Below are 11,227 nucleotides of genomic sequence, written 5' to 3'. Positions count from 1 at the left end.
CACACTATGAGAAATGTTTATTAAATTGATTTTTGTTTCATTTCTTTAAAAAAAAAGGCAGAAAGAAGTTAAACACACTGCTTTGTGGCATGCTCCACAGTATGAAAAAATCCCAAGCATTCAGTTAAGCTGTCAGCGGCTCTGTTTGACCTTTGGATGTGGTCTTTGAACTCAGACCTGGACAGTTGACACTCCTCATCCCCACCTCAGCTCACAGCCCTTTTCTCAGCTGCCACTAGCTCCAGGGGGGATGCTTCCATGGGGAGGGAGGGGTCTGTATTTACAGCCTGCAATTCCATCCTTTTCTTCCCTGGGGCTGTGGAGAGGAGCAGAACAGGCTGCCATGCTGCACACACAAAGGCACAGTATGCAGGAGAGGCACTGGGCAGAGCAGGGGTCCTGCCTAGTGGGTTTTCCCCCTTCACCTCAGCCAGCTTTGGGACTGACCAACTGGCAGAAGAACCCTGTGGCTTTTGGATCCTGAGGGCTTGCAATGGGACGAGTCCCCTCAGTCCTTCATAGCTCCCTTTCTAGTTTGTGTTAACTCAGGTCCAGCTTCACAGGAGACCCAAGTGAGTAGTTTTTTTCAGAGAGGGTTTCTCAACGACTTCTTTGTTCCTAAGCATAATGGTTCCTCTCTGTCCCTGTTCTCTCAGGGCTGACTCCTCCAGCTGAGGACCATTCCATCAAGTGTGGGGACTCAGCTGGTAACTAAAGAAAGCACTGTCCTCTCTGCAAGCATCCTTCTGTCTCTGCTCCCATCACCCTTCTCTAGCTGTTCCCCTCCTTGAGCACCTTTCCTGCAGCAGCCACAGAAACAGGAGATGGCTCAGGAAGCTGCCTCTGGAACTCTCTGGAACTGAAATGAGCCAGAGGGGGAATTGTACCCCATGTGGGACACAGTCTGAGCAAACTTCCCGCTCTTCCTCCTCTCACAGCTCTCAAATTCCCTCTCCAAGTACCACTTTCTCCCAACTGCTCCTGCCTGGGACAGCTCAAAGTACAATGTCTGAGGACACACCTGACCTGCATCGAGACCCAGTCTGTCTTCAAACAGAGCTCCAGCTGTGTACACAGCATCAACTGAATACTGAACAATATCAAAAATACGGTATAAGGAAAAGAAAACAGAATTGAAATGCTTAATGGCATATTTATACACATTTACCAACAGTCAACAAAAAAGGTGGCAAGTTACACATCCATTCTGTATGCTGACAATCCTGATGCACATAGATGTAAACACACATGCTTGGATGATGCATATACATATGGCCACGTAACAGAGTAGATGACCTGAAGGAGCTACGCTGGGGAGCAGGGGAAGGGGTTACCTACTGCAAAACCTCACCTCATTCTCAATGTGCACAACATGGACATTCAGGGCAGTGTTGCTTTAAGGCTATTTCTAAGGCTGAATCTTTTCTTGTCCAACCTCTCAATATGAAGATCTGTTGAAGCACTTCCTCCTCTTTACCCAGCACAACTTGATATATATATATATATATCTATATATATTTACCTATATAATTTTTAAAGGCCCTATATACTAAAAGGCAGGAAGAGGAAAGGGGGGAGTAGCAGGGAAGAAAAACTTCGGAATGGATCAATTTGCCCCAGTGCAGGAATCTTCCATCCTGTAATGGCAACAGCGATGGCAGCCACGTGCAGTGGACAAGGTACTAGTTTGAAAATGATTGATGATCACAGGCCTCCCTCCCTATCAGATCTGAAGCTCTCTGTTGTGACAAAGGGGGAGAAAAACTTTGAGAAACAGAAATACTCCTGAAGTGGGGAAAGTGATCACTAATTTAAACTCCTCCCCTCACCTGCTTCAGGGTGGCAAAAGAGCTGAGATACTATAATTTCCAGCTCAAGTGCCCGTACGGCTAAGGAAAAGGCTTTGCTTAAAAATATATATCTATAGAACTATACATATAGATCATCTTTTTAGTGACACTCTGATTTTATTACATAGCTCCTGGGTCACTCTCCCCCTCTATCTACATGGTGACAGAGTGGCATATAAAAGAAGCCACAGACATCAAAGTGATAACCAAAGTTACCAGATCACAAGAATGTGTTTCAACCGGTGTGATCTAACATGCTAAATTACCTTGATTTTATAAGCTGATCTGCTATTAATATAACTGGAAGGTCTTAAAAATAACCTTTTTTTCACAATCAGATTATGACAATTTCTCAGCAATATTACAGTGTGTGACAATATGCTATAATTAAGAATAATTTCACTGAACAAGAGAGTGATGCAAAGATGAAATTTTAAGCATGTACACAAATGGTTGGGAACACCCAAGCATCATCCTGCAGTACATAAAGGCAGGATTTCTAAAGTCAAGGACTTTTTTTTATGTTTTCTTCTTTTTCCAATATCATTTCTATGCGAGCATTAGCTTAACAGTGGAAACTTGGTATAGGACTAGATTCTCCTTGAAACATATGTCTATAATGAAACACCGAAGGACATTAAAAAAGTAATTTAATTTTCAGTTTGTTATACTTGAAAAACTGGGACTAAAATTCACCCCCAGCCACTGACCTTTTAATGCAATGAATTAATGCAACTGAGCCAATTTATAAAATTATAGCCCCAAGAAAAAAAGAAATCACAAAACCATAAAACATTTTTACTCATTAGAGAGTAAAATAGTTTCAGCATGACTTCTGTTAAGGATTGACCTACGAATGGAAACAAGCTGGAGAGGAACAATGCCTGTGTTTCCCCTGGGATACACTGCACCCAGGCAATGAAGGCTGCATCCTTTCCCCTCCTCTCTCCCAGGCTTTGGACAGTCAGCCAGGCTTCCCTACGGACAGCTTGGAAACACCAGGGAGGTGGGGTGATGGCTGGAAAAGATGAGTACAAATTAACAAAAATACTGAATTCTGCTTCAGCATCCAATCAAAAAAGCTGGTAAAACCAAGGCAAAGTTTTCTGAGACCAGGCTGCACCCTTCTCCTCCACACATCTTCCACCAGTGTTACTTCTGAGTTACTGGGGGTGGGGAAGGAGGAGGAAGGACTTGATCTCCTGCTACAGCAGCTTTCCCATCACACAAAACTGATGTGTAACTAACTCAGCCACAAAGATACGGGAAAGTTTTATTTATTTAAAAAAAAAAAAGTACTTCAAAATAAAAATGATAAGTACTGTACTGTATGGTAATATTGGAAGCATTTATATACACAATTTTCTTTGTCTGTTGTTGCAATGTCTCCTGGTCACTCGGTGGCACTTGGGGTCCCCTCTAGCGCCGTCCGCCCTCATCCCCCCTTCCCCTGCCCGGCTCTCACGGCTCAGTAGACAGAGCTGTTCCTTATGCCACAGCACAGCACCATGCTCAGGATCATCTCAAAGATCTGTTGAGAGACACAGGGGCACCACTGAGACAACAACCAGCACGATGCAAGAGTTCCCCCCATCCCAAGGTCCCCCACTCCAGATTAACACTCTCATGCCAGAGCTAAGGGCAGGGATGCTACACCTTTGTTGTTGTTTTCACATGGAGTTAATCAATTTGAGATAAGGAGCTGTCCTCCCATCTCTCACTGGCAGCAGTGGTAGTACCTGACAAACTTTTTGGCTGCCAGCTACACAGAAAATGCCTCGAAATCCCTCCAGCACTACAGCCCAGCCTTTGCACAGATGCCATGTTACACCCCCACAGCACCCGGCCCTCACTAGGGAGCAAACCCAACGTAACAAAGCAAGCAAATCCCTTCCCACTGCAGACCCCAGCAACAAAACATGGCAGCCTGTAGAACAAGTGGTTTTGGAGGAGGTTTCAGTGGTGTTCTGCCTTTTTGGCTGGGTTTGCAGGTGCTATTGCTCTACTGAGCTTGCCAGGTGCCTCCCCTAACATCGTGGCTCCCCAGAGGGATGATGAAGCCCTTGGTTTTGCCATGTTCCAGAGCCCTGTGGTGCATAAGGCTGGTGCTGCATGCGGAGTTCCAGGGGCATCCAGAAGAGAGGGACAGATCCAGCCCAGCTGGAAGAGGACCAGGTTGCCCTGAGGTGGCTTTTCCCTGTCCCACCAGGCTGTCACACTTACCATGATCACAGCAACCACGACAGCAGCGATACCGATCAGGTAGAGCTTCCCGGAGAAGAGCTCATCGATTTTTTTGTGACAGTTGGCGTTCTGAGGCAGAGAAGCACACCAGTCAGTCAGCCTGCTTTCCCCACAGCCACCCCCAGCACCAAAATGGCAGGTCAGCTTCCCCCTGGTCTCACTTATGTCCCCAGGTCCTGGCCCCAGGACTTCCAACCAGACTTCACCCCTCTGCACCTGTCAGTCCCCTCAAGCAGGAACAGCAAAGGAAGAACCAAATGGGAACCTTTAACATCCTTCTACACTAACCCCAAATAAATGAAATCTCTACCCTTTATCTATTTTCCAATAAATCCCCAAATTTCCTTGGCAGCAAAGATTTCCTGAAGCAGCTGTGCCTACCTCAATAAGGTTTCTCAGGGCGTCCTTTCTGCAGAGGTCATCCCTCCACACAGGAGTGAAAGTCGCTGACATAATATCAGAACCACAGCAGTCCAGCTACATGGAGAGAGGAAAAAAGAAACAATGGAAACCCAACATCAGCAGACAGCAAACACTTATGCAATGCTCTCCCCACCATTACACATTCTTGAAGTCACCCAAGATTGAGGAGGCATCTTGGAGAGGGAAACAAGGGTGGGGAATAAGTCTCCAAACTGACTTTTTTCTTTCCATGCAATATAGCTGCTTCCTACAATAGTCCCAGACAGATCTGGCATAGATTTTCTGGAGGAGAGTGAACCCAGCTCTTCCCAGGGATTTTGTTTCCTGCTGAATGGACCAAGTATCAGGATTAATATCCTGATCCCATATCCTCAGAGCTACAGTCTTCTTCCATTGAATTTTACTTAAACAGGGATGCTGAGGTAAATGAAAGGCAACTTAATCAAAGTTTGGTCCAGACTTCCCAGCACCATGTGATGGAGAGAATACTGAAGAGAGCACAACTTTGCTTCTTAAAATGTAACAACAACAAACTTGATAGGCTAAGACCTGCATGTAGTATCTGCACTTTAGACTCTGCTTTTCCCACCCCTTTTCCTGACTTCCATTATTAGTTCTCCAGCACAAGCACCACCACCTTACCGTTTCATGGAAGGTCTTCACTACAGCTTTGGCGTTGCTCGCATCTGGTTCTCCCATGAGTGTCTGTTGAAGCGCTTGGTCGTAGAACTGCTTCACGTCTTTGGCTATCTAGGAAGGACACAGGAAAACTCCTTTTCAGCCAGAGGAAGAGGAGGAGGAGGAAGAGAAGGAGGAGGAGGAGGAGGAGGAGGAGGAGGAGGAGGAGGAGGAGGAGAAAACCTATCCAGCAGATGTGCCTGAAGAACAGGTTCCCAATAATAGCACTTGGAGTAAGATGAGCAGTTTTTGAATAGATTTGGACACCATTTGTTTGCACATGTAAAAAAGCATGTCTTTCATAGGGCTCCAGCTGTCACAAATATTAAGAACCCCATCCACCAGCCAGCAAATTTCAGACAACACTATCCAAGGCCTCCACAGGCTCTGTCTAGGAGATAAAGACAGCCAAGGCCAGGAGGGTGAGCCAGAAGTTGAGATAACCTTCAGCCCATGTGGATGTGCTGCTGGGCTCAGGAAGGCAGAACATCTCATTTTGAACCACACATAAACAAAGCAGGCAGGCAACACAATTCCCACTGAGGCTGCAGAAGCTGGACATGCTGGAAAAGTCAGGAGGAGGTGGGGTGCACAGGCAAGGCTGTCTGTAAATACAGGCACTTCAGCTTACTGAGTGGCTCGGAGGGGACGGCAGGAATTTGGGAGAGATTGCACACTAAAGCCTGGTCAGACAGCTCATTTGGGTCAGGAAGCTTAGGTGCATTTAGATGGATTTAAAACCCTTGCTGGATCCCTACAGACACTGCTGTCCTGTAAGTGGTTATGTGAGAGACCTTATCCAGACTCTAACTCTGCCACCTGGCTGGTGAACTGCAGCCACCCATGAGGGCCTGCTCCACAGTGCAGAAATCTCCTAACTTTTAGGCAACTGGCCTTATGACTTCTCCTCTAACACCTTTCAATAATTTGAGAGAGAGAGGTGAAAGAAGGCCATGCAAGAGAAGCAAAATAAAACATAAAAGCAAGGAAGGGAAAATGCTTTCTGGAACATCTGCTCTTGGCAGCACAGGCTGGATTAGCATACGAAAAAAGAAACTGCAGCAAGATGATGCACAATTTCAATCAATTATCCCAGAACTCTTTCATCACTACTCAAAAAAGCTTGCTTTGACGGATGATATTCTCCAACCAAACCATTTCAATCTGGTACATAAAAATAAAAATTTAAAAAAAAATCCTATTTATTGCCTCCCCATTCTGAATTTATAGCATCTCCAAGAAGGCAAGCTGAGGGAGAGACTGCCTTCAGCTTTGAGGAAAAGCATCCCTTCTGGAAGCATCTCTTGGTGGCTGGGGTGATTCAGTGCTTCCCTCCCAGCCTGTGCTGCTCCCAACCAAGGCAGGGAGAAGCAAGCCTGCTTTGTGAGCAGAGATTTCAAAATAGCCCATTCATCATCAAGGCTGCAAAACTAGCTGATGCCAACAGACTGCCACCCTTCATTTTAAACTGCAAAATAATTTTGGGGGCTGAGGTCATCACTTCTGTACTGGGAAATCCTCAGCTAGTGGCCAAGCTCTTTCTCCCCAGGATGGGACACAACAGCCGTGGGGTCCCTCCTTACTCAGCCTTCACTTTTTTTTGCTGTCGGTTGCAGTTGCACATCTTGGACTCTTCAGGATTCACAAACTAACATCTGCAGGAGGCACAGCCCCTTTGCAGAGGTTAATTAGTTCACTAAAGTTGCTAGGAAACAGCACTGTGCCTGCATAATAATGTTTAGCCACAGAAGAGTTTATTCCAGTGAAGTCGTGCTCTCTCCTGAATGACTGCAAGGAAGTTCCCATTCACACAGAGCCTGGGAGCCACTGCTCACATGCATGAGAAAGCTGAGCAGGCCAGCACCTACTTACTCAGCTGGCTAACACCTCAGGAAAGTAAACACATTTCCTACTCTGCCAGAGAGTGTAACCTTGGCTTTGAGCACAAGCAGTCCCCTTCTCTCCTCCAAACCCCTGCGGCCCAGAGATCAGCACCCAGGCCTGCTGCTTGCTGCAGCACAGCCACCGTTCCCATGCACAGGCAGTTCTGCATTTTGAGACCAAACCTGTGTGTGTGAGCACATGTGACCATATGTGGGAAGGTGAAGGGAAGTGAAGGGAAGGCGAGCAGAAACAGAAGGGGAAAAGCTGCAATTTCCAGTTCTACCCTTCAGTTCAGCTCCTCCAGCCAGGGGAACCTTATCTGAGCAGTCCCTAGCAGGGTGCCTAGCAGGACAGACACAGGACTTGGACCCCTCATGTGTGCACAGCACATGGATCACAGCAAGCTCAGCGCTGGCAGGCAAATGGCTGAAGCAGGTTCTATGGCACTGGGGAAGGGCAGGAAGCACCAAGCAATGCCGTTCATGCAGGCTCTCCCTGAACGGCATTCCCGCCCTTTGGCACTTCCCGCCCGGGCTCGCCGCTGTTCCCTGGCACTGAGGACGTGCAGATGGCTTTCCTTCACAACTCCATGCACGAATCCACTCCCCCTGTCACTGACAGCGTGGCAGCTCGGAGGGGACCCAAGTGAGACGGGCTATTTTTACTGCAGACATCGCACCACACACCCTAAGGGCACCTGCTCCCGTCAAGTGCTCACATTTAAAGTTCATCAGCCTGGCCAAGAGCACTGAGGGGGCCTGCCCAGGTCACACTGCTAACCGAAGCCCCTGTTACCCAATCTGGGAGCAGTTTGTGAGGAAAATAGCTCATGCTGGGATCTGCTGCCATTCTGTCCCAGCCTCCCAGTCCCACAAACACAGGTTTTAGAGTCTTACTTGGTCTTTGTTGACAAAACCCCAAATTCCAGCCGCAACTTCGCAGGCAAACAGGATCACCAGGCAAGTGAAGAACTGCAAAGACAAATCAAGAGAGGGATCCTTAACATATCTGCAGCAATTAGGTGGGGAAAGGTGTGGAGCAGCACTTTCACTGACAAATCAGAGCATAGGTGTTATCTGACTTCACACCATTTTCTCTCTCATACATGCACTGAGCCCAAACACATTTTCCTGTAACTCATCACATGCCACCCATATCCAGGTTGTTGAACAGGGATTAACAAAACCTTTCCCACAAAGGGACTGGCAGGGATGAAGATGCCCTGTGTAGCACAAGATACATTGCTCCTCTTCATGCACCTGCAGGACCATCCAGACAAGGTTTCTGCTCTGCCACAAATGCTCTGAGGACTGGAATTGCCAGTGCAGGGTTAAAAGCACATTTCAGCTGCTGAGGAGCTGGGGATGTCAGGGTGTGATTTATGGCCAGCTCTGGCATCCACAGCCCTGCAAGGCTACTGCAGTTTTTTGCATAAATACTAACACTGACGTTTTCCCACAGTCCCACCCTGTTTGTGCAATTCCAGCATTCCTCCCTGCCATCCTCCCTTTTTGTTCAGATCCCAGGAACACATTGTGATGGTTGTTGGTCAGTTGGACTGGGAATGGGAAGCTGTAAACTCATACATCAGGATCACATGAGAAGGCACAGAGAGGCATGCTCCATAGGCAGCCAACATCACCTCTGTGACAACATCACTCAGTGACTTCTTCCTGGGAAAAGCCCCAAAGTGGGAGAAGTCAAGAAGCCAAAGAGGTGAATGCAGTCAAGGACAGACAAAATTACAGTACAGCGTGGGAAAACAGCCCCTGGCTCCTGAGCAGACTCTGCTCAAAACACATTCAGCACATTTTCTCCAATAACAGATGAAACAGGAGCTATGACCTGGCTCTCACATGCAAAAGCAAAGGGTTATCAACAAAATGGAAACAAAACTATTAACCTGACAGCAGGAAAGGACTTCCAACATCTTTGTCCGGTTCCTGAACAATCAACTCCTATGTGAACACTTAATTTGTTCCTGAACAATCAACTCCTATGTGAAGACCTAACTTTGTAGGAGCATCTTTGAAAGACTAGGTGCCACATCCCCCCCAGGGACTCCCACCACCCTAAACCGTGGGTGCAATGCCACTGTAAGTCTGGTTAAGCACTAGGGCTCACTCCTGCAGTGGTTACCCTTCAGTGAAGCATGGTTCATTTATCCCAGATGTGGAGGTACAACTTCCTGCAGATTCAGTGGTTCTGTAAGCCAGCTCCAGAACACCAGGAGATGCAGCTTGATGCTATGGGAATATAGTGGTGGTCCTGGCCAGGCTGTGTCCCAGCCCCCTCCAGGGAGCAGAGCCTGCTCCATGCCAAGCCTCCTTAGGTCTTGCTGCTCAGCTTCCATGCCACCTTTGGCACAGGATTTTAATAGCATGGAGCTTCCTGTACTTCTCCCTTTTGCAGTAAGCCCAAAGTCACTCCCTCAGCTAGGTGGAAGAAAGGGGAGCATGGCTGCTTCCCTAAAACACCCCAAGGACGCTGCCTGGAAATGTCCTTGGAACACAGTGGGAGCCTTGGCCAGCAGAAAGCATCCTCATGGGGCATCTCCAGACTTGTCTTGGCAAGCCAAGGTGTGAGCAAACACGGACAGTGCACAGCAGCTAGAGCTGCTAATTTCAGCCAGAGCAGCCGGTTTCCCTGTCGGATCTCGGGTACCTTGTACCATCTGCCCTTCCAATCCTCCAGCTTCAGGAGGGAGAGAGAGGTACTTCAGGGTCTGTAATCACTTGCATTAACAAAACAAAATAAAAACCCAAAGCTGCCAAACTGCGCTCCAACAACCCCTGCCAGATTTGTGTGCAGGCTCCTTGTATTCCCAGCAGCTGGGATAATGCCTGCAAACTCCTACTGGAGCTCCCATCCACTACATTCAGAAGTGTTTTATCAACACTGGGGAAAAGCATCGCCTTATTATTGGGAATCAGCAGCAACCAGAGGTGAAGTCATCTGCAAGAGTGAGGCAAAACAGCTCCATTTCCCTCTGTCCCAGCTGAGCCCACACCCATGAGTTGCTACACCACTACCAAGAACCCTCCAGCCCAATGAAGCCAAGTGCTGGAAAGTCATTTGAATTTAAAAAAAAATATGGTTTACCTTTCCAGTTTTACTTTTTATGCATCAAGTTTAAACTGAACCACATGTGAGAACTTGCTTTAAATAAATGGGTCTCCCTTGCTCACAAGGTAAAGGCTTTTGGTGTGACTACAGTTTATCCAATTAGGCTCATCCTGTGCCAGGAATCCTGAGCTGCTGCCTCACATCAAGGACGCCTGTAGCACTTCAGTAATGGATTTTCCAGGATATACCTAGATGTTCTCACTCAAAAATTATGGAAAGTCTTTGCAGTTTCCTTGTCCAAACAGATAAAAATAGGAGATGATTCCTTAAAAGAACAAGAATTGCTACAGGCAGCCTTGAAACAATGAGAGGGGATGCTGTAGGGGACACCAGGTAAGACAGAAGGTTTAGTGGGTGCTTGGTAAGACAGCCAGACCATGAAGGGATAACGGCAAGGAGGGGGTTCACATGTAACAGAGAAAGAGTCTCTAAGAATCCTGCTGATCTCACCCTTTCTGCCCTGCAGCCAGGCACAGAAAGGACATTGCAGCTCAGCCAGAGCTCCACAGGCTGGGCAGAGATGCCCTCAGCCACACAGCACTGCCTTGCTCCTTGCAGGGGTCACCCAGCTCCCATCTCTGTGCTCACACATCCTCCCAGCCCCTCTCACTGGGAAAGAGCCCAGCAAGGGAAGCACAGCCATGTGCCTTCCAGCAGCGAGATCAGGGTGCCAAGCGACTCCAAACTTTGTGTCTCCTACCGTTCCCAGAAGACACTGAGACTCCTGAATGGCGCCGTAGCATCCCAGGAATCCCACGAACATCATGACAGCCCCGACTGCGATCAGGATGTAGATTCCTGCAAGGCAAAGTGAGAGGCAGACACATTACTGCACAGCTCTGTCCAGCAGCACCCTCATCCTGGCTGGACATTCTGGCTCCTGGGGTAGATAATTATGGGTGTGCAGAATAATGGCTCAGGAGGTGTGAGGGCAGCAGACAACATACATGAGTTGGGTCTCAAAGTGTTTGAAGCTGCCAACATTGGAGCTTTAGTAACTCCATCACCTCCAAAATGAGAGG

General features: G+C 47.7%; 1 protein-coding gene across 1 annotated transcript in view; it reads right to left on the bottom strand.

Annotated features, from left to right (window-relative positions):
• The window catches only part of CD81 (CD81 molecule), a 33,896-nt gene continuing 22,669 nt past the window's right edge, over nt 1-11,227 (bottom strand). The window contains exons 3-8 of the mRNA XM_026793157.2: nt 10,906-11,003; nt 7,976-8,050; nt 5,160-5,267; nt 4,476-4,571; nt 4,074-4,163; nt 1-3,381 (exon numbers count right to left, since the gene is read on the bottom strand). Of these exons, the coding sequence (XP_026648958.1) occupies nt 3,319-3,381; nt 4,074-4,163; nt 4,476-4,571; nt 5,160-5,267; nt 7,976-8,050; nt 10,906-11,003 (530 nt within the window). The 3' untranslated portion in view covers nt 1-3,318. The remainder of the gene's footprint in view (nt 3,382-4,073; nt 4,164-4,475; nt 4,572-5,159; nt 5,268-7,975; nt 8,051-10,905; nt 11,004-11,227) is intronic.

Source organism: Zonotrichia albicollis, chromosome 6, assembly GCF_047830755.1.
Source record: "Zonotrichia albicollis isolate bZonAlb1 chromosome 6, bZonAlb1.hap1, whole genome shotgun sequence".
NCBI lineage: Eukaryota > Metazoa > Chordata > Aves > Passeriformes > Passerellidae > Zonotrichia > Zonotrichia albicollis.
The sequence above is the reverse complement of the archived record's forward strand: the minus strand, read 5'-3'. Positions and strand labels throughout refer to the sequence as shown.